The 24,173-nt window shown below is 35.0% G+C and overlaps 1 protein-coding gene across 1 annotated transcript; it reads left to right on the top strand.

Moving 5' to 3' along the window:
• The first annotated feature begins 10,929 nt into the window (after positions 1–10,929).
• LOC107461231 (U-box domain-containing protein 4) lies at positions 10,930–13,013 on the top strand. The gene is made up of 2 exons (XM_016079713.3): positions 10,930–12,084; positions 12,769–13,013. The coding sequence occupies exons 1-2, from the start codon at positions 11,095–11,097 to the stop codon at positions 12,835–12,837; spliced, it is 1,059 nt and encodes a 352-aa protein (XP_015935199.1). The 5' UTR covers positions 10,930–11,094; the 3' UTR covers positions 12,838–13,013.
• The last annotated feature ends 11,160 nt before the right edge of the window (positions 13,014–24,173 follow it).

Below are 24,173 nucleotides of genomic sequence, written 5' to 3'. Positions count from 1 at the left end.
ACAACTTAAAATTGTAGTATCATGTTATTATTAATTCTAGATACTTGCTATAATTATATCAAATTTAATTATAACTCTAAATAAATAAAATAGATAACATTCAATATTATTTTTTTCTTTTTACATTCAATATTTACTGTAAATATAAAAAGTAAGATAATTAATGAAAAAATATGAACAGAAAATAAAATATATTAATTAAAATTCAATTTATTATCTAATTAATCTTGTATCCATACGATAAAACTTTATGAAAATGTTATGAATCACAAACTTTTTTTATTCTACAAAAAAAACACTATCCGTAACTTTTAGTCGTACAAAAATAATTATAAGAATTAATTATTGATGTTGATATTAATCACAATTAATTATTGATATCCTATTCTTTTTTTAAATATATATATTGACTAAAACTGTGAATACATACTAATAAAATTATTACATACGAATGAGAATTAGAATTTTATCAATTATATAAATTCGAAATTATTATTATTATTATTGAATAATGATGATAATTCATGTGATAATGAATATTATCTATAAAACATCTAAAATTAAATAATATTCAACAGTAATTATGTGACAATTATAATTCAAAAATTACTGTATATGAAGTCACGTGAATGATTATTATAATTGATATAATAATTGCTATAATTGCTACATATTCTCAATCTTATAGGTTGTATCAATTTAACTATATCAATTATATTCAAATTAGTAGTCAATTATTTTTATGAAAATTCTTGCTATAATCAGGTTATACTTATGAGATTATCTTGTATTAATTGTTATAATTAATTTAATAAAGATATTTATTAAGTATATATGTTATCTATATTAATTATATATATGCCAATATTTATAAGAATGAGTTTAAAAAAGTGATATATAAATATCTATAATATTATTGTTATATAAAAGATAGATTTAAATAATATATTAAATATTAATTTGATATAATTATAATAAAAATATTTTTCTAAAATAATATAATCATACATTATTCATGAGCTAATTATAATGCAATTAAATGTATAATATTATTCTATATTATTATTTACCATCATGATTTGATTTAATTGTTTTCTAATTTATTTACTTATATAAATGATTAAAATATATAACATAACTATCGTAATTATTATAATTTTATGATATAGTTATAATTAACATATTTTATCATAATTAAATATTGATTTGATATAATTATAATGAAAAAAGTTTCCTAAAATAATATAATCATACATTATTTATGAGCTAATTATAATACAATTAAAAATATTATTATATCATAATGTCTACTTACTATATTAATATAATATCAAAAGATACATGTTTCATTATTTTTTATAGATAAAATCGGTTTTTATTGCAACTAAATTGTGTTTAGGTCAACGAAAACTATATATTTAGGTAGAGATATTTTGTCAAATATAATGAAAATACAAATAAAGAAATAAAGGATAAAAACAAACTTAAATAATATATCTGGCATCACTTCATTTTATTAATTATTAAATTATTTAAAAATAGTACATCCACAAAAAATACTCATACTATATAAATTGAGGTAATAATTTAAAATTTTCTAATTATAATTTAATCAAATACTAATATTAAAACCAAATTACTTAAACAATATTGAATCTATTCTAGTTCTTAGTCACGTATAATATAGAGTCATTCTCGTAACGATAACCTACTGAAATAACATCGTAAATATTAACATTTAGAATTCGTGCAAATTCAAACCATCCTCTTGTTAAATAAGCTTCATCATCCGCTATCTATGCAATGCGGCAAGGTATAAAATTGTCACCCCAAGAAACCAAACTAACCCTTATTCCTCTCAATGGCATTGCATGCATGCAAAAGAAAGTAGGTAATTTCTGAAAAAAATCACAATATATTATAAAATTATTCTAATAATGAACAACTTAAAATAAGAAAATTTAAATATATTACCAATCGTTAAAATTGCATATCCGAGTTTGTCACGAATTTAACAAAACTGAACTTAAATCGAGAGAATTCAATCTCATTATGTGCTCCACTTTAAATATTTTCAGGCAGACGTAAAAATCATGGAGGGGATGGAACTTGAACTTGCCCTATAAAATTTCGTGGACGCAATTCCTCAATAAAAAAATCGAGCTCCTCCCAAGAAAGCTAACTTTAACCACATTCCATTAGGTTGGTTATAATAGGTGAGTAGATCCAACCATCCTTCGGTAAAATAGAGATTATTGCTCCTTCTTTGAACGCTTACATCCATGTAGTTGGAACTTAAATCAATGAAGACAACTCGATGAGGTATTTCATGGATGTGATGCATTGTAAACGACTGTGGTAAAAGACAATCGAACTGGAATATTAGGTGATAAGAATAACTTAGAGTGACAACAATTAATAAATTATTAAAAGAATAATATAATAGAATGAGTATATGAAAAATATTATAAAAAATTATAAAGTGTACCTTAAAAGGATAAACTTCAATAAAAAAATGAAGAATACATTCTTATTCTAGGAAGTAGTAAAAAAAATACTAAATATAAAATTATGAGCTGACTCTCAAATTTAGATTCATGTACCACAGAAAAACATTATTTATAGACTTTAGTAAAATAAAAATAAATATGTAAATTATTTATTATTATGGCAATTTTTTATTATGTACAGTAATTACGCGTTATAATTGATAAGTAGTTTAATAGTGCATTAAATATTGATTTGATATAATTATAATGAAGATATGTTCCTAAATTAGTATAATTATAATAAAGGTATTTTTTATAAAATAATTTAGAATAGATGAAAAATTTCATTCGTTTTGGAGGAAAAATAGACTCACGAGAGATCGATACGTCACCTTTATTAATTGGGGAAAAACCCAATTTTAGTATATTAAATAGATATATAAATAAACAAGTGTCAAGATTTTAAAGTATTGTAACATGTGAATTGTTAGAGTGACTGATATACTTCGAAAATCACACTCACACATTCATTTTTTTTTTTACGGTAATAAGATCCACAAATTCTTAGAAATTTGTTTTTCTTGGCCCCATATTTAATTTTACTTATTGTTAATCTAAAAATTAATCACTAAGATTAGTAAAAAAATAAATATTTCTAAATTTTATTTATATTTTTTATTGTTGCTATTTTTTATTTCTTTAGTAATTAATTAATAAAAGCATTTCCTAAGCAAATTCATTTGGTAAAAGCACAAATATTTTTTAAAATAATAAAATCACTCTTAAAGTTATATAATTTCTAACAAAAAATATCTAATTAAACATTTTAATGTGCATGTCTTTATATTGAGAAAAATAATTAAAATTATGTCTGGAAATTATCTGCTAAATCACTTTATACTATTTTAATATGGATAATAATATTACATAAAAAGATGAAAATAAATAAATGATATATAAATATACTATCTTAACTAATTTAAAAAAATTATTTAATACTTTATATATTATCTCAATTAATTTTTAATAAAAACCATAAGATACTAATAACTTCATTCATATTTCACAAGTTAAATAAAGAATTTTTTATTTAAATAAATGTATTAATTACTAAAATAAATAATTTTAAAAATTATTATCAAAATTCGTCTCCCAACCTTATCTCATTTACACTGTAAACGAGATACAGTAAGACAAATTTTCGACATCTATAAAAGGATGTGCAACCCTTGACATTCTCAACACACATTTCATATCTTTTTGTCTCCCATTTTTCTCACAAAAAGAAGGCAAAAATGTCCAGTAATAGCAGATTTGTAGTTTTGTGTATTTACCCCAATTGTCATATGAGAAACGACGATAATTAGGTGATATTTGAGTGTGAAAATCCGTTACTGTTGTGTACTCGGTATGTAAGTTCGTTGTCCGAGTTAAGGAGTTTGATATTGAGCAACCTTGGTGGCACATGGACGAGAGAGACTGGAAGGGTGGGGTATAGGTTGCTAGCACCGTTGGGTAATAGAGTTTTCTGGTTTCGACTATTTCGACTCCTAGGGGACGAGCATGTTCGACTCATGTTTGACATCCATGGGAGAATCATGGCAGAACAAGTGATGGAGCTTTCCGCCGAGATTGGAGATGTTGGTGGTGGTGGTTCTGTACACTCGACATTTGTGCAGGACGACCACCTCTCGCACCACCACCGATTCATGTCGCCATTCCGACCCCCACCCGATTCTGGCCCTATCAGATGTACCAAGTCACTTTCATACATTGGATCTAGACGCCATGCATGAAAAGTCTCCATTTTCCAACACTGGGGAAGAAGATTACAACCTAGACAGTGGGGTAGAGTTTCGGGTCGATCACAGATTCAAATGCTGAGATGCAGTGATGCAGGGTGCGAATAACTACAGTATTGCAGAAATGCTGAGTACCGAGTAATCGAATCGGACTGATTAAAGTACCATGTGCATTGCCGTCAAGCTAAAAATGGCTGTCTATGGAGTCTCCATGTTTTCCTCCGACAGAACCTCTGATATTGGTGAGTTGAACTTTAATTGAGTCATACTTACTCATTTATGATTGCTATATATTGAGTTGTTTCCAACCATGGATGTTTTATTTCGTTAGGGAAGTTCGGAGGGTTGGTAGAGCCCATACTTGTTTAGTACCCACCATGTCCCAAGACTATCAACAGTTGGATAGCAATCTCATCTGCAAGGTCATCTTGCCGTTGATACAGTCCAACCCATCCGTCAACATCCATGTCCTGCAAGGTGCAGTCTGACAGAGCTATCACTTCAATGCTCCCACAGAAAAGTGTGGATGGCAAAGTAAAAGGCAATTGCTCAGTCATACGGGGATTGTGATGAGTCATACAACAAGGTGTCGAAACTGCTTCAGGTACTGCAGAGCTGTCTTTCTGGAACTATTTGTGAGCTCAGGGCCGTACCGTACTATGACGGGCACCTTCTAGTTCGTGACTGAAGCATGTTCGACAAAGTGTTTTGGGCTTTCCTATCATGTGTTGAGGCTTTCAAGCATTGCGAGCCGTTTGTTTCCATCAATGGCACGATTTTGTATGGCAGATACGGTGGGGTGTTGCTTATTGCAGTGGCACAAGATGACAACAGCAATATCCTGCCTATTGCTTTTGCCATTGTGGAGTCGGAGAGTACGGAGTCATGGTCGTTCTTCATTACTAATTTGAGACAACATGTCACCCTACAGGAAGACTTGTTGGTTATCTCTGATAGATCGTAGGCGATCAAGGCTGCACTCAGCGCCAATGACAGTGGTTGGCAATCTCCTATGGCGTTCCACGCTTACTGTATTAGACACATGGCCGAAAACTTCATGACTTGTTTCAAGTAAGTCGAGGGCAAACGATACCTTATTAACATTGCTTATAGTCCAAGCAAGACTGGGTACGAGTGGTACATGGATGCCTTGAGAGGTTTGTCGTCGGAGATGGCAGACTGGGCTGGTCATTTCAATAAAGAGATATGGCTGCAACACTATGACAACGGTAGGCGGTTGGTCATATAACAATAAACCTATCGAAGTGCATCAATACAGTTCTCAATGGTGCACATACTTGCCAATTTCTGCCATCGTGCGCATCACGTACGAGAGGTTGCAGAAGGTGTTCATCACAAAGGGCAAGAAGGCGCAGTCACAACTGGCTGTTAGAAATTGCTTCTCCCAGAGGCTGATGGCAGCCATTGAGATAAGCCATCTCGAAGATGCGTGTTACTAATTGTGATTAGTGGGCTTCCGTGTTTGTTGTGGAGGAGTTAGAGTCGTTCAAGGGTTGGTCGCAAGGTTTCTTCTGAGTTCGGCTAGCAGTGGGTATGTGTGACTGTTGGCTTTTTCAGTCTCTCCACTACCCATGCCGACATGCACTTGTCAGGTGTGCCACTACAAGCATTGAGTAGGCTCTGTATGTTCATCTGATTACAGGCAGGACGCTGTGTTCAAAGTGTACGAGATGGAGTTTTCACCGATACCGGACGGATCCCTATGGCCAGAGTGATATGGGATATTTCTTTGTCCTAACTGACTCATGTGCAGGAAGGCTACTGGGAGACTGGTGTCTACTAGGTTTCTGAATGACATAGATGAGGTCGAGCGCCAGGAGAAGTGGTATGGCCTCTGCAGGTAAGTCGGTCATACCAGGAAGGGCTGTACCAACCAACCCATGGACGAAGCTTAGGGTTGGTAGTCCTTTTATTATTGTTGTTTCCTTTTATTGTAGTTGTTATTCTACTTTTTTCTTTTAGTTTAGTTGTTTTCCTTTATTATAGTTGTTTACTTTTAGAAGAATTGTACTAAATGATTTCAGTGGTTGTTGTTTATGTAATATATATGTAATCCTTGCCAATTTTGGAAATGATGAATGATGTTGTCCCGATTACATTTTATTATTGTTAATGTCGCACCCTTAAAAGTTCCACCAAATTTTTTCATAATAAAAACAAGATCATTATAAAAGGATATACATAAACAAAACATATAAGCATCGAGCATACAATACAATTTTAATATTCTGGTACATAAGGTGTAAAACAAGATATTCGACCTAATAAACAAGCAACACCTATACAATACAGCTTTAATAGTCTAGAAAATAATGTTAACAACGAACATAAGTCATCATCGATGGTGGGAATCTTGGTAGTGGAGCCAATGCCCAGTACCACATGGCGGAGGTCGAGTCTGGCGCTAAAGTCGGCCAGGTCGAGGGTCTGCATGAGGCATGTGCTAGAGTCCAGGATCATGTGGCTGCTGTAGAGGCGGTGGACCAGGTGTGATATAGTAGCCTCTAGAGCCAGGAACAGGGGCATACTAGTGGACATGAGGCTGAGGGTGAGATGGTGGAGCGGATGGAGGTATCACCTGAGCAGTGATGAAGTTAGCAAGAGACAATAGTCATATGACGGGGGTGTCACATATTGGGCACCCGGTCTCACCCCTATCTCGTATGACGACCCAAAGGCAGGAGATATCTACGGCATCCAGGCTGAGGTCTGCACGGGAGCTGATGGGTGTTAATACTGTCCGACACTCTGCTCCTTACCAGTTTGAAACTGGTCCCTGAGGCGTTGCATCGACATCGGGTCAGCGATATGAAGCCGGAAGACATCATCGAAGTATATCTCCTCAACCATCTGCTCCTCCTGATAGCTGTTGGATGGGCTTGCGTCATGCCAGCCAGGCGATGATGTGTCCCAGATGGCCCGATGCTGCCGACCTCCTGAACCGAATGGATCACGCGGTGCAGGGGATGGAGGAGGTACAGGAGGTGGAGGTAAATCATCGGCACCTGAGGGGATGTCTCCATGGTCCTCATGTTTGTCGAACTCTGCCTCCTCGTCAGACTCTACCTCCAATCACGCCCAACAAGGCCTGACCCTTTCCCTCCTAACCCCCTCACTTAGTTCGCGCTCTCTGGCACCCCTTTCCCTCCTAGCAAGTGGCCGGGTGTCTGCCCTGACCTCCCTCACACGTCTATGCCGATTAGGATGGTCTCGAGGAAGGTGTAGAACGCCCCTCGGCTGGATGGCAGTGGGCTGGATATCGGCTAGTAACTGGCTAGCCTCGGATCCTCAAGTACGTCCTGGCCTGACAGGTGCCTAACCTGGCAAGTGCCACGCCACCAATCATAATACTCCTGGGTCAGCCTGTAATCAAATGTTTGCAGGATGGAGATCCTGTGGCCAGCCTCAAAACGTGAACTCCAGCTGCTGTACCAATCGTGAAGTCTGTCGGGCCACCACACATCCTCACTCTGGCCCGTGGACAAAATGTTGAAGCAGACGATGGGGACGATTGACATGCATGTCCCCTCACTCTTCCTCCTTGACAAACCAAAGGGGCACAGAGCCTGCAAAACAGGGTTGTCGTACAGTGTGCAGATAAACAGAAACAACAGTTATAGAATAAATAAATATTTGATATTCCAAAAGGTAAATAATATTCCAAACCACAAAATTCAGTAAGTGCGTACTTCTACTTAAAGTTGCACCAAAAATGAAGTCTAAATAAAGTACTAAATTAAAAAGTGGTCGTTTCAACGGTGGTGCTAACCTCGTCGAATCGTAACCGGTCTATCGCTACTCTCCATCGCAGAACCCTCGCCTCATGCTGGTCTCTGCTCTGCTGCTACAATCCTATCAACCCGACACCAATCAAAAGAATAACAGGAGTTCATTATGCAGAATGTCATAAAAAGTTACAATTGAAAACATAATCAAGACATAAATAGTTGTTACCTTGCAACCATGGGATACATGAAAATCCCTCACTCTGGTGGACACCACTGAGAAATTCTCTGGTATATCCAGGACATCAACAGCGGAGTGCAGTCAGCGATGTCAGTGACCCCTCAGTGTGCTGCCGAGCACAGTGTCTGGTACGTCCAGGCCAACACAGCCGAGTCCCAAAACAACGCACGGCACCGCCCAAAGTCCTGAAGCAGTTGCAGCCAACGCAGATGGATCAAGTTGTTTGACTTGTCCGTCATCAGATAGTCTCTAGTCAGTAACATGATGTAACACCTAGCATACTGTCGTAGGGTCTCTGGGTCGTTCGTCGGTGGCATCTGGTGGACACGGTTCATCGGCCAAACAAGCTTCAATGAGAACGACTCCTTCTTCTGTGCCGCCTGTTGTGGAGCCACCGGAGGCCTGGCACCGAGCAGCCGCTCTACCAACTCCCACGTCTCCGTGCGGTACCACCTGTAGAAGTCACGGAAGCACCCCCAACTGGTTCCCCGTATGCATGTAGCCCAAGGTGGTTCGTCACGTCCTATAGGGTGATAATGGCCTCACTCCACGGCAGATGGAACGTGTGGGTCTTCGGACGTCATCGCTCTACGAATGTCGTAATTAGGAGTTATCGAATGTGAAATCCTTGAAAGGCATCATGTCGCCAAATCCAGCCTCCCTCAGATACAGGACGATAGCGTCGGGTGGAGGAAGGGTATGACTCACTCGTCGGGGCAGGAGAAGACGAGACCTCTGACCAAGAAATATATATTCACAATTATTAAAAATAAAAAATTGTATAGGTCCATCAACATATCAAACTGTCTTGACTATTCTGTACATTTGCCTAACAAAATTTTACGTGTATTTACTAATTGAATTTATGCCGACCCCACATTTTCTGTTAATATGTACTTTCTTAATTGATACACATTTCTTTATTGCATTACGTGAATTTAAAACATTCAATAAAGTAATTAATAATCTAATCAACAAAGTCTGACTTAACTTAATAATCTAATTATCAAACTTGGCTAGTTACTAACTAAATTAACAATTATGTAATAACAACCTAATACACGAAAAATAAACTAGAGTTCCAAATTTTTTTCAATGACCTATTTCTAGTGATACAAATTGTATTCTAATTCTTGGCAAGTACCCTAACCATGACTATACATATATGGGATAACATTAGCGTCAAGATAACAAAACTAACCACAAAGTTGACTACCTCGGCGACGTGTTGATGTCCCAATCACATACATCTGCACGTGCCATCGTTGTATTACTCGATAATATGGATAGAAAAGGGTAAAAGAGAGGAGAAAGTGGTCAAAAGATTCAAACTGGAGCCCAGAACCTTGCTGTCAATGAAATTTATATATAGCCGTCCCCTAGCCTTATCTCGTTTATACGAGATAAACTTGCACGTATATTGTTTACACTGTAAACGAGATATACACATGTCACGCGCACATGTCTTATCTTATTTACAGTATAAACGAGATAAAATTGGGGGACAAATTTCGATAATAATTTTTAAAATTATTTATTTCAATAATTAATATATTTATTTAAATAAAAAATTCGTTAAATAAACTTGTCTTTTAAGTAATTAGCTATTATTATTACAACAGCACAAAAAACTAATATTAATATGGACATATTAAATTGATACTTAAAAGAAAGAATAAAATTAGATTCACCACATGATAATAAATCACAACATCAAAAAAGATACATGACATCTTTTTATAATCATATAATTAAAGTATGTTAAATTACTCAAAAATCTTCATTGTTAAATAACTAACTAATACTATAAACATTTTTAGACTTTTTTTGTATGAAAATAAAATTAGTAATATTTTTTAATATTATAATTTTTAATATTTTTAAAAATGTAGAAGATACACAAATTGAAAAGTCTTATTTTAATACTTTAAATTTTTTAATAAAATTTTTTTTGTCTAATTTCTGTATCTTTCACAAATAGAATGATTTGATTTTTATAACTTTTACTTTTTTAATTAAATAATTCTACATTTTAAAAAAGTATAAGTAACTAATAATATTTTTGAACAATATGTAAACAATGTGAATTAATAGGATTAAAAGAATAAATTTAATAAGTAGTATTAAATTAAAATATAATATACTTATATTTAATCGATAATTATTCATATTATTCAAAATAATCATTGCTTACCTAACACTCCTCCATTTAAGAATAACATCCATTAATCTACATCTTAAAAAATATATCATTGACACTCCAATATCAAAAACAAAAAGTGATATCTCTACATGTCCTAACTACAAAACAAATTTTTGGATTTGTGTGGGTCTCAATGCTGCAGAAAATATTGTTTTTTATTTTCGTACATTATAGCCAACTGTATTGTAAGCTAAACACCTATTATCTTTATGTGTAAAAAAATTTAAAATCTACACTTTGGCCTAATTTTAAACACAGCTTAACTAAATTCTAACATTATTTTGATGCACACTCAACACTCCGCATTGGAAACAATCTTTCTTTACTGCACGCGTTTAAAGTGAAGTTGAAGACAAGAGAAGACACAGTCATCGCACGTGCCGCTCCCACCACTGGGATTAGGTACGGTCAAGACCTCAGCCCTATAAGCCCCCCTCAAAGCCAAAGAAGCTCCCACTCTCCACTCCCATATATTTGGCACGCACCTCTTCATTTCTTCCCTCTCTCTCTCTCTCTCTCTAAGAGGTGAAAAACAAACTAAGTCAAACTAGTCTAGAGATTCTTGTTAATTGTAACAACTTATAATTGGGAATTGAATAACTGTCATAGCTCTATGGAAACGGATATTCCGGTGGCCAATTACACTTACATGGGCAGGACTTTCACTCAACTCGCCCTCGGTGACCATTCCTCTTCTGCTTTCAGCGACTGCAACAGCGACAGATCTGGCGAGTTCTCCACCACTTCCTCACAAGCTCGCCGCCTCTTTATTGCCTGCACCGCCGACAACTCCGACGACCTCATCACCCACCTCGTCACCGAACTCCAATCCTCTTCCATCGAAGACCAAAAACAAGCTGCCATGGAGATCAGACTTCTCGCCAAGAACAAGCCCGAAAACCGCCTCAAGATCGCCAAAGCTGGCGCCATCAAACCTTTAATCTCCCTCATTTCATCTCAGGACCTTCAGCTTCAGGAATACGGCGTCACCGCCATTCTCAACCTCTCCCTCTGCGATGACAATAAAGACGCCATCGCTTCTTCCGGAGCGATTAAGCCCCTTGTTCGTGCACTCAAGACGGGTACTCCAGCGGCCAAAGAGAACGCCGCCTGCGCTCTCCTTCGGCTCTCGCAGGTGGAAGAGAACAAGCCGGCGATAGGGAAGTGCGGGGCGATTCCGCCGCTGGTAAGCCTTCTAGAAAGCGGCGGTTTACGAGCCAAAAAGGATGCGTCCACGGCGCTGTACTCGCTGTGCTCGTCAGTAAAGGAGAACAAGATCAGGGCAGTCAAGGCGGGGATCATGAAAGTGCTGGTGGAGCTCATGGCAGACTTCGGTGGGAATATGGTAGACAAGTCAGCTTATGTGGCAAGCGTTTTGGTTTCGGTAATGGAGGCAAGGGCAACTCTGGTGGAGGAAGGAGGGATACCTGTGCTAGTGGAGATGGTGGAGGTTGGGACGCAAAGGCAGAAGGAAATAGCGGCGGTTATTCTGTTACAGGTGTGCCAAGACTGCGTGATTTACCGTACGATGGTGGCGCGCGAAGGTGCGATTCCTCCTCTGGTTGCTCTGTCGCAGAACGGCACCAACCGCGCCAAGCAAAAGGTGAGTCACTTTCATCACTCCGACAATAAAATCCTGTTCCTGAATTCGTGTCTCCCATTATTGTGTCGTGTCAGTGTCACCACCCCTCTCACCACTTACCACCTCAACTTAGCTCCATGACACGGCACTCTCTACACTCCTTCTAACCTTCCAAGGAACTCCCCTGCCACGCCATTAAAACCCTGCATTCTCCACTGCTCCATTTAGCACCGCCAAAAATAGCTCTGTCTCTTTTATTTTTAACAATTTTAATCTAGAATTTTTGTTATTTTAAAACTTTTTGAGACAGATTGGTCGCAAAAAACTAATTTGTTAAAATTCAGTGTTTATTCCAACCATTATTGTAACAATGGTGAAAGTGATCGCTTTTTCCATGCATTTCCCCCTGTTTCTGGCGGTGTATAGACAATCATTCATCTTATTTTCTACTGCTGTTTACTTCCACATTTTGGCAAACTAATGAATTTTATATATATTCAATTTTCTCCATCACATCAGTTTTTTTCCAGATAAAAATGGCTAAAGAAAAGGAAGTATAAGGTTTCATAAGGTTTTTTTTTTCTAAGTGTTATATTTTTAATGTAGCAAAGAATAAGGGGCGATACTTTAATATTTTGATTGCGTGTCTAATGGGAGTATATTGTTAATTTTTGGGTTGCTTCTTGTTGGTGATTATGGTGACAGGCGGAGACACTGATAGAACTTCTACGGCAACCAAGATCCGGCAACGGCGCTGCTCCTCCTACATCATAATATTCCACCACCAATCATCCAACACAAGAGGGGAATTATGTATGGGGTTCAATTATTCAACTAATGCCCATCCCTTCCCTCCGATCCACAAACACAAACACCATGTATAATTGTAAATATCATTGTAATGGAGACAAACTTTGTAAATTTTCCATATATATCATCCCATATTCCCATCTTGTTAGTCCATAGTATTTGTCTATTTCCCATGAAATCTGGAGTTCCATCCTTTTTGCTATTTGTGAGTTGCCTGTATTATATTGCTGTCATAATCAGCATAACTTAAATAGTTTTTTTTTTTTTTTTAAACATACATGCCATCCTCTGCTTCTAATTTTTGTGTTTGTCATTTATCTTATCGTTCTGTTTATGCTTATTGTCTTATTTAAATAATTTTGAATCTTCAAAAAATCTATTTTTTCTTTAATTTTAGTCCTTATAACATACTTTTTTTTTATTTTAAGCAAAATTTAAAATACTTTTATTTTAATTTCTGATGTTAATTTGTTTAGTTAGGAAATTAAATTGGATTAGTCTAGTAGTTGACTCACTAGTCTGCCTAAACAAGTATTAGGATTTATTGGTCAGTTTTGGTTAACTCACTAGTCGGCTTAAACAATTAATGGTTAAAGCATGCATTTACTCATTGGCCAGTTTTGACAAACTCTTAAATAGAGTTTCGATTTGCGACAGATTAGTTCTTTAGCATTTTGGCATTTCGGCTTATAACCAAGTAAAAAAAAAATAAAATTATAAAAACATAATTATTTAATTAATAAAAGGAGGGATCATGAAAATTTATAGTTTTTATCTATTATTTAGCCATCAACTTAATTCTTTACTCTACTCCAGCAAAATATTTTATTATCCTCTAACATTCCTTAATTAATAAAACTTATATATATATATAAAGCACTCAAAGTGATTCGTTGTAACTTGTAAAAGAAGTAAACTGTAATCTTTTTGAGGTATCATACTAGCTAGCTACCATCAGAAGCACATAATGTAACTTTAAACTTCAGAAGCGGTTACAGAAACTAAAATACAGAACATCATTGAATAATCTTGTGTTTGTAGCTACAAAGAGGAATGTATCTACAAAACTTAGGGTCCTTAAAAAATATGTTTAAGAATGACTTTATTGAATCATTACATTTCCGCGCATGAGAGAATTGAAGTTTATGACAATGCAAAAAGGAAGCAGTTTACACTTAACACAATAAATTAAGTTTTGAAATATCATCGCAAATACAACAGTATCATTATTTGGTTTTTGACTTGGTTACTTTTGGAAGAGTCTATAGCTATAGTCAAAAGAAATAAAGCGTTTTCAGTTTTTTCATTGTTTATTATATCTTAAAACTTGGTCCACAAACAACAGGTATCATCAATAAGGTATTGATGATGCAAAGAGGAAAGTTTTTTGAGGTCGTAACATAATAAACAGTATCATGCTATTTGTGTCAATGATTTCAATTTTGCATACAATAATAAGAATAAGAATTTATTTTTGACGCACTATCAATCTAAAGTAGTAGTTTTATATGTGTATCTAATTATTTAATATGTCATATAAACAAAAATGACTAACTTTTACATTTATAATGTGAATGACCATTTAAAAGAACGAATATAATTGTATGACTGTGTAAAATATTTTACACAGTCAACACATCAAAATTAAACTCTAAAAATAAACTTATAATATCTCCATACCTACTCATTACTGAAGAAATAACAATATTGTTACATATTTTACAGATTCATTCTTAAATGTTTTTTATTAAATAAGAATTATTATATTTTTTTGTTAGTTAAATAAGTCTTAGATCTTAATTTATTATATTTTATATCAATGACTTAAATTTAAAGTTTAGAATTTAAAATTTACGTTTATAAATTCAAAATTTTAAGATTTAAAGTTTAGGATTTAAAATTTAGAATTTAAAATTTAGGATTTAAAGTATATAATTTAAGTTTTAAAATCTAAGAAGCGTCACACTTATTTTTTTCGAAACGCATTAGTATTAGCCTACTTTACATATATATTATAATATTTTAAAAACATAAAACATATTTTTATTTTAAAATAAGAAAACTAAATAAAAGCATTTTCATTCACGAACCAATTAAAAGTGAAGCCAACTAGTTGAAAAATAAGTTTGTTATCCAAAAAAAAAAGTTTCAGTATTTTAATTTTCAAATTTTAAAATTAAATATAAAAGAGAGTTGGTATATACTATAGTTGATTTCCTAAATTTTTTTAAACAAAAGTATAGGATTATATATGTAATTTTTTATATATTATATTTTTTATGATATAAAAATAATTTTTTTATTATTTTGATATTAAAAAAATAAAAAATATATAAAGAAATCATACATTAAAAAAACAAGTATAAAAGAAGATAAGGTGGGGGGAATTTATGGTTTGAACTTTGAAGCGATCAAGTCCACATGCTTCGCGTGGAAAAAGGACGACATCGACAATCAAATGTAAAGTTGGGGAGGGGGTCCTAAGAAGCTTTGTTTGCTAATATTTTTATGATATTATTATTCTCCTTTTTTTCTCCACAATAAAGAAACCAAAAGTCCAAAACCACACATCAATATGACACACACATATACATTGAAATATTCTGTTAGTGATTAGCGGTTGGACGTTTGGTCATATCCTCAATTAGTGTCATTGTTTGGGGTCCTACCTAATTGCTTGGGTCCCTTCTTTGACGGCTGGTGGACTAAACCTTTTTTGCTCCAATTGGCTGTGTCTTCAATAATATTATCTTGAATAAATTTAAAAATATTCGTAGTGATTTGACTTTGTCCCAGTCACATATCGTTTTCATGACATAGACCTTAATTTTTATTTCAATATATGAGTCTGTATGTAACTATGTATGTTAATGTCACGCAAGTTTAATATAAACGGAAATTAAGAAGATAGTAAATGCATGAAGCTAATTAATGGCTAAAGCCTAATATATAACAAAACTATTTATGTTCTACCCTTTTCAGTAATTAACTATCTTTTCTATGAATTATGAATTTCTTTATAATGATTCTCTTTGTAAGTTTGGTTTCATAATTTGATCATCTGGTTAGTTCTATGTTCTTTAATCATCAGTAGTTCAGTTATTGAATTGAATATCTATAGAATAGTGCATATAAATAGCATAATTATTAAAAATTGTTATGCCACGCAGTCTATGTACTTACCACTGGTTGGGTATTGAATTAGCTTTTTGTATGTGGACTTGTTTCATTCTTAGTTGATGGTGTAATGCCTATACTTGCTATACTTAGGCGGAAAGGTTACAGTATTTATGTTCCAATAATTATAAATTTATAATTTGGTGAAAAAGTTTTAAATGAGAAAATTATAGTGCATTTTTTTTTTGTCTAAAAAAGAGTTAATTAGAACAGGAAACTCAGTCTCAGAAACAAGAAAAATTTAGCAACAAGACAGCACAATAAGGTCACGGGAAGAGAGGGTCGCGCAACTCCAACCAAGGCTCCAACCACTTGGTGAATTCTACTTCATTCCATGTTCCTCTCTTTGTTAATAGATCAGTCATAATACTAACCTTCTTTTTAATAAGATTGAATTGAACTTCCCAATTAAGATTTAATAGTTCTCTAATCTTCATTACTAAGTGAAATGGTTGCTGAAAATCAAATTGAAGCTACAAAAAAATTTGGGCTAACCATGGGGAGCTCTCGACAATCAAGGAGATTTCGTAGAGGAATCAAGTGAGAGAACATAAGATGAGAAGATACCACATCCAACTCAAAACCTTAAGGTGTTAAGTTAATGGGTCTCTCATCTTTTAAACTCCTCACTCTTCCATGCTTTCTTAGATGTGAGACTAACTTCAACACTCCTCAAACTTGCAACACTAACAATCTCCCCCTCAAGTGTGAGCCTCCACATCAAGCATCAACTCTCCTCTAGCTCCTCCACCACCATGAGTATTCGTCCATCACACCGCCGCAAAACACCGCGGGACACGCCGCCCGGACCACCTTTGCCGGAAGACTTTTGATGCTTCACCTTGAATACCCCTTAAAACCACCAGACCGATGGGCTAAAGCTTTGGTCCATGAATAAAATGAACATCACCCACACTATCCATCAAATCACTCATCCTAAAAACTTAAGTTAATTTTAAAGTTCACCAAGGATCGAACCCTTGACCTTTCGGATCTAGAACTCTAATACCATGTCATGAACCCACTCATCCCAAAAGCGTAACCTGACAGGACAATGTAACACTAATGATCATATCTCTAATACTTCTTAAACCTCCATTGTACACATTGTACGCTTAGACCATTGGCTCCTTATACTTTTTCAAAAATTATTCATAGAGTCCGTTTAATTAGGAGTGTTTATGGGACGGGCCGGATTTAGTTAGACGGACTTAGGTCAAAACCCAACTCTAAAAGAACACCAAATTTATTTTGGCCCGACCTCAAAAAGACCGGTTTAAAATGAATTCACTCGATGCAAAATTAGTATATACAAATTTGTAAATTTTATATACTAAAGTAATAAAATTTTATTTTAAAAAATTAAATTTAACAAATATTATATCATATTTATATCAAAATAAATTATTTTAAAACAAAACAATATCATATAATATAAAAAATATTAATTGAAATATAAAAATGTAATATGACATTATTAATTTCATTGTAAAATATATTTTTTATTTCAAAATGTGACTTCCAACCAGATCGGATGATTCGAAGCAAACCGAACTCGACCCAAAAATAATATTGGATAAAAAACAAATGCGAATCCGGATAAAATACACTTCGAATTCGGACTGAGTCGAGTCTTAAAATCTGTTGAGCCTAGTTTGATTTTGGGTCACATTATGATGACAAACATTTAATTGGGTTGAAAGCCCAATATTGTTTAATGTGTGCTTTATTGTGGCAGGCCCAAGCATATCAGCTTATGCTGCATTAGCTCATCACAGAAAATAGAAAAACAGCTCACTTTGTTCCTTAGTGAAGTAAACAAGTCCAACAATTTCTCATAGCACCGTTTAGCAACATTAAATGATTATGTATATATTTGCTAAAAGTAATATGAGGATAGCTGTATCATGCAAGGACAAGTGTAGCTCTGTAAAAGCAAGCAAGAACACAAAGGGCACACACACTAACCCAAGGACATCACCAAAGCACTGCTGTGGATCGTGGTTATGCAAAACACAAACTTGCATAGAGCAGCAGCAAGGAAATGGAGCAGAATGGAAAAGAGGAACATGCCAAGGAAGAAAGAAACACCAAGGACAACAGAGGTAGTGGTGGAGCTCCTCGGACAGCAGGAAAAGTGGAGCAGGATAAAGAAAGGACTGCATGCCATCAAAGACCACTCTAACGAGCAGCAAGGAAAAGCAAAGAGGATGAAGCTACAATGAAGCCTAGCTGAAGATATATAACAAGCCTCACTCAAACATCTCAAAAAAGGAAGAGAGCACACACACTGAGAGCACCATCTCTAACACAGAGCTGGAATCTCTTTCTTCTACTCAAACTTAATTCTGATTTTATGTTATGGCTGTCTTGCGTTATTTTCTATTTTGAAAAAGGCAATTATGTGAGGTTCAAAAGCCAAGAGAGAAAAGGCAAGAGTGATGCAAAATAGCCACTGATTTCTGATGTAATTTGGGTGTATGAACTAGGATTAGTTCCCCTTGCCAAGTTGGGTTAGCACTTGGTGAGAATTGAATCTGTGTAGATTCTCCTTCCAAGTTGGGATAGCACTTTGGGTTTGCTAAGCTTTAGTGAAGAGAGCTTAGGGAAGATACTAGTTGGATTAAGATTTAATTCAATAGTATTTGTGTATGTAATCTGAGAATTATAGTGGAAATTCCACCATGGTTTGTGGTGGAGACTGGATGCAGGATTCATGGCACTGAGAATCCGAACTAGGATACATGCTGGCCTCATTCTCCTCTTCTCTCCTCTTTTAATGTTCTGCGTATGAGACTATTTCAAATAATCTCCTGTAACTTGAGCAACAGTAAAACAGAGTTTGAAACTTTAAGTTTTAAACCAACTTGATTCAACCCCCCTTCTCAAGTTCAACTAGAACCATCAATTGGTATCAAGAGCAAGGTCTCAAGAAGGCAAGCTTCACAGCTTGGAGTAAAGATCCATGGCCAACAACATGAATCCCAACATCGTGGCTTTCACTCTCACTGAAGGGCAGTCCAATAATAGACCTCCCTACTTCAATGGCAGCAACTACTCTTATTGGAAAGAAAGAATGAGAATCTTCGTGCAGTCGATCGACTACAATATTTGGAAGATCATTCTCAACGGCCCAGATGTTCCCACCAAACAGAATGCTGATGGAGAAGTTGTGGCAAAGGAGGACAACGAATGGACAGATGAAGAAAAGAAGAAGATTGAACTCAATGCTAAGGCAATCAACCTGATGCACTGTGCAATCAGCTTTGAAGAGTTTAGAAAAGTGTCAAGGTGTAAAACAGCGAAAGAAATCTGGGATAAGCTCAGACTCACTCATGAAGGCACTAAGCAAGTGAGGGAGACCAGAATTGACATGCTGATGAAGGAGTATGAAATGTTCAGTATGAAGGAAGATGAGAGCATTGATCAAATGTTCGAAAGGTTCTCAATAATCATCAACAATCTGGATGCCATGGAAAGAAGCTACTCTGAAGAAACCTTAGTAAGAAAGATTCTGAGAAGTCTTACTAAGAAATGGGAAGTGAAAAGCACAGTCATCTCTGAAAGGAATGATTTGATCAAAATTACCTATGATGAGCTGAGAGGCAAGCTGTTGGCTTATGAAACCACTCACATGTCTCAAGACAAAGATGATAAAAAGAAAAGTATAGCACTAAAATCAAGAATGACAGCCCAAGGAGAAGAATTTGATGAAAGTTTCTCAGATGAAGAAATGGTGCTCTTTGCAAGAAAAATGAGAAGACTACTGAGATACAAAAACAAAGGCAAAGGAAGCTCTTAATCCAAAGATGTTAAGAAAGATCAAGTTAAGTTCACATGCCATCACTGCAAGGAACCTGGTCACTTCAAGTCAGATTGCCCTCAACTTAAGAAAGGCAAAAAATCCAAGAAAGACAAAAAGAAGGTGATGATGGCAACATGGGAAGACTTGGAGAACGACACCAGCTCAGAAAGCTCAAATCAAGAAGCTCAACTATGTCTGTTGGCAGATCATAATGATGAAGATGAGGTAGATCTCTCTGACTTATCTATTGATGAACTGCACTACATTATCAAAGACATTTTTGTGAACTCTAAGAAACTCTTAGATAAGTATGCTAAATGTAAGAAAGAAAATGAGGCTTTGAGGACAGAAAATGATCTTCTTTTGAAAAAGGTTAAGGTAAATGAAACTAATAATGAAAAGTTTTTAAAAGAAGAAAACATTGCCTTGCGAACTGAATTAGAAAAATTCAAACTCAAGCATGAAGTTACTGCCTCCACTGATTTGATTTCTGAAAACAAAAAGCTGAATGAACAAATAAAAAGTTTGAATGAAGACTTAGAAAAGTTTGTTCAAGGTTCTCAAAATCTGAACAAACTGCTTGCTTCTCAAAGGTTTGGGTTTGAAAAATCTAGACTTGGTTTCATAGAAGGAAATAAATCAGTTTTCAAACCAAAATTTCAAAAATCTGAATCTTCCTCTTCCAAGCTTTTCAAACCAAAAGGATTCATCAAACCCCAGAAATCAGTGGGCAAAAGTCAGTGCTACAAGTGCAATAGAAATGGTCATGATCCTCCTCAATGTTTCATCCTTCTTAGGTCTTTTGGTAATGATAGTAAGTTATATAAAGTTGTTCATGATTTTAATGCTCTTGGGCAACCAAGAAGATTTCACATCAAAGGATCCAAATGGATTTGGATACCTAAGGTTAGTTGAAGAACATGCAGGTTTGCCTTACATCCAAAAAGAAAAAGGACATGTGGTATCTTGATAGTGGATGTTCAAGGCATATGACCGGAAGGGATGCTTTCTTCATTAAACTCAACAAGTATGATGGAGGATTTGTCACTTTTGGAGATAATGGTAAAGGTAAAATAATTGCCATTGGTAAGGTTGGTAAAGATTTTTCAACTTGCATAGATAGTGTCTTTTTAGTTGATGGGTTAAAGCATAATCTATTGAGCATAAGTCAATTGTGTGACCTTGGATATGTTGTAACTTTTAGGAATTCTGATTGTAGAGTCATAAATGAGAAAACAGAGGCTGTTTTATTTGTTGCCAAAAGAAGTGATAATGTTTATGGTATCACTCTAGATGATCTAAAAGTTCAAAATGTAACCTGTTTCTCTTCAATGGAATCTGAAAAATGGATGTGGCATAAGAGGTTAGGACATGCTAGCATGTTCCAAATCTCCAAGCTTGTAAAGAGAGGCTTAGTTAGAGGTCTTCTGATGAGCGGATATTTTATACGCTTTTTGGGGGTAATTTCATGTAGATTTTAGTATGTTTTAATTAGTTTTTAATAGAAATTTATTAGTTTTTAAGCAAAAATCATATTTCTGGACTTTACTATGAGTTTGTGTATTTTTCTGTGATTTCAGGTAATTTCTGGCTGAAATTGAGGGAGCTGAGCAAAAATCTGGTTTAGGCTGAAAAAGGACTGCTGATGCTGTTGGATTCTGACCTCCCTGCACTCGAAATGGATTTTGTAGAGCTACAGGAGTCCAATTGGCACGCTCTCAACGGCGTTGGAAAGTAGACATCCAGGGCTTTCCAGCAATATATAATAGTCCATATTTTGCGCGAAGATAGACGATGTAAACTGGCGTTCAACACCAGTATCATGCTGCTGTCTGGCGTCCAGCGCCAGAAACAGGTTACAAGTTGGAGTTCAACGCCCAAAACACGTCACAACCTGGCGTTCAACTCCAGAAACAGCCCAAGCACGTGAGAAGCTTTAGTCTCAGCCCCAGTACACACCAAGTGGGCCCCAGAAGTGGATCTATGCACCAATTATCTTAGTTCACTTAATTTCTGTAAACCTAGGTTACTAGTTTACTATTTAAACAACTTTTAGAGGATTACCTTGCACCTCATGACATTTTCAGATCTGAATTTTATACACTTTGACGGCATGAGTCTCTAAACTCCATTGTTAGGGGTGAGGAGCTCTGCAGCGTCTCGATGAATTAATGCAATTGTTTCTGTTTCTCCTTTCAAACATGCGTGTTCCTATCTAAGATATTCATTTGCGCTTAATTATGGAGAAGGTGATGATCCGTGACACTCATCACCTTCCTAAATCCATGAACGTGTGCCTGACAACCACCTCCGTTCTACATCAGACTAAATGAGCTTCTCTTAGATTCCTTAATCAGAATCTTCGTGGTATAAGCTGGAATTGATGGCGGCGACTCCTGAGGATCCGGAAAGTCTAAACCTTGTCTGTGGTATTCCGAGTAGGATTCAAGGATTGAATGGCTGTGACGAGCTTCAAACTCGCGATTGCTGGGCATGCTGACAAACGAAAAATGATCAATGGATCCTATTCCAACATGATTGAGAACCAACAGCTGATTAGCCGTGCTGTGACAGAGCATCTGGACCGTTTTCACTGAGAGGATGGGAGGTAGCCACTGACAATGGTGATTCCCTACATACAGCTTGCCATGGAAGGAGCCTTGCATTTATGAAAGTGAGTAAGCATTATGTTGCAGGAATTCAGAGGACAAAGCATCTCCAAAAACCCCAACATATTCTCCATTACTGCACAACAAGTAACTATTTCACACTCTTTTATTTTTCTAATAATTCCAACTGATAATTTTAATTAATATCCTAACTAAGAATAATAAAATAAACATAGCTTGCTTCAAACCAATAATCTCCGTGGGATCGACCCTTACTCACGTAAGGTATTACTTGGACGACCCAGTGCACTTGCTGGTTAGTGGTACGAAGCTATGTTAAATAGTCCATTTATATTGGCATACACAATTTCGTGCACCAAGTTTTTGGCGCCGTTGCTGGGGATTATTCGAGTTTGAACAACTAAATGTTTATTTTGTTGCTTAGATTAGGAAGAATTTATCCTTTTTTTCACTAGAATTACATCTTTTATTATCCCCTTTTAAAAAAAAATTTCAAAAATATTATTTTTCTTTATCAATTTTTAATTTTTAAATTTCTTTTCGTGAGTTTAGTGTCTTGTTTAAAGTTTGGTGTTAATTGCATATTTTATATTTTTCTTTAAATTTTCGAACTTGTGTTCTTTGTTCTTCATTGATCTTCAAGTTGTTCTTGGTTATTTTTCTTGTTTGATCTTGAGTTTTTCTTGTTTTGTGTCTTTTCTTGTTTTTCTTGTGCTTTTTCAAAACATTAACTTTCAAAAATTATATTTTTATCCACAAAAATAATACATCTTTAAAATACATTACATTTTTAGCTCAGTTGGTTATAGCGTTGGCTTATGTTCTTGGCAATTGCGCATCTTCTTTCAAAAATCTTTTTCAAAAATAATTTTTCTTTGATTGAATCTTGTGCCAAACTCTAAGTTTGGTGTTTTCTTGTTAATTTTTTCTTTAATTTTCGAAAATTTGTCTTGGTTTTCTAAAAATTTTAAGTTTGGTGTTCTTTCTTTTGTTCTTGGTGTTCTTGTGAATCTTCAAGGTGTTCTTGAGTCTTTCTTGTGTTTTGATCTTAAAAATTTTTAAGTTTGGTGTTCCTTGGTGTTTTCCCTCCAAAATTTTCGAAAATAAGGAGCATTGGATCTAAAAATTTTAAGTCTTGTGTCTTTTGTGTGTTTTTCTCTTTCATCATAAAATTCAAAATTCAAAAAAATATCTTTTCTAACTAATTTTGAACTACATTTTCAAAAATTTTGTATAAAAATTCAGATTTCAATTTCAAAATATTTTCAATTTCTTTTATTTATTTCGTTTTTTATTTTATTTTATAAAATAAATTTTTATAAAATAAATAATATCAACATACATATCATCTCCCTTGTTCCATCATGGAATTAAGTGGAAATGAACAGTCCAGGAGGACTCTGGGGTCATATGCTAACCCCACTACTGCTTCATATGGGAGTAGTATCTGTATACCCTCCATTGGAGTTAGTAGCTTTGAGTTGAATCCTCAGCTCATTATCATGGTGCAGCAAAACTGCCAGTATTCCGGTCTTCCACAGGAAGAACCTATAGAGTTTCTAGCACAATTTTTACAAATTGCTGACACAGTACATGATAAGGAAGTAGACCAGGATGTCTACAGATTATTACTGTTTCCATTTGCTGTAAAAGATCAAGCTAAGAGGTGGTTAAATAACCAGCCTAAG

This window comes from Arachis duranensis, chromosome 8, assembly GCF_000817695.3.
Source record: "Arachis duranensis cultivar V14167 chromosome 8, aradu.V14167.gnm2.J7QH, whole genome shotgun sequence".
Classification (NCBI taxonomy): domain Eukaryota; kingdom Viridiplantae; phylum Streptophyta; class Magnoliopsida; order Fabales; family Fabaceae; genus Arachis; species Arachis duranensis.
The sequence above is the reverse complement of the archived record's forward strand: the minus strand, read 5'-3'. Positions and strand labels throughout refer to the sequence as shown.

What these genes read in the sequence shown, in the direction of transcription:
- LOC107461231 (XM_016079713.3), top strand. Translation starts at nt 11,095, where the DNA reads ATGGAAACGGATATTCCGGTGGCCAATTACACTTACATGGGCAGGACT. An exon ending in CCAACCGCGCCAAGCAAAAG is followed by an intron (nt 12,085 to 12,768) that starts GTGAGTCACTTT and finishes TTATGGTGACAG; the next exon opens with GCGGAGACACTGATAGAACT.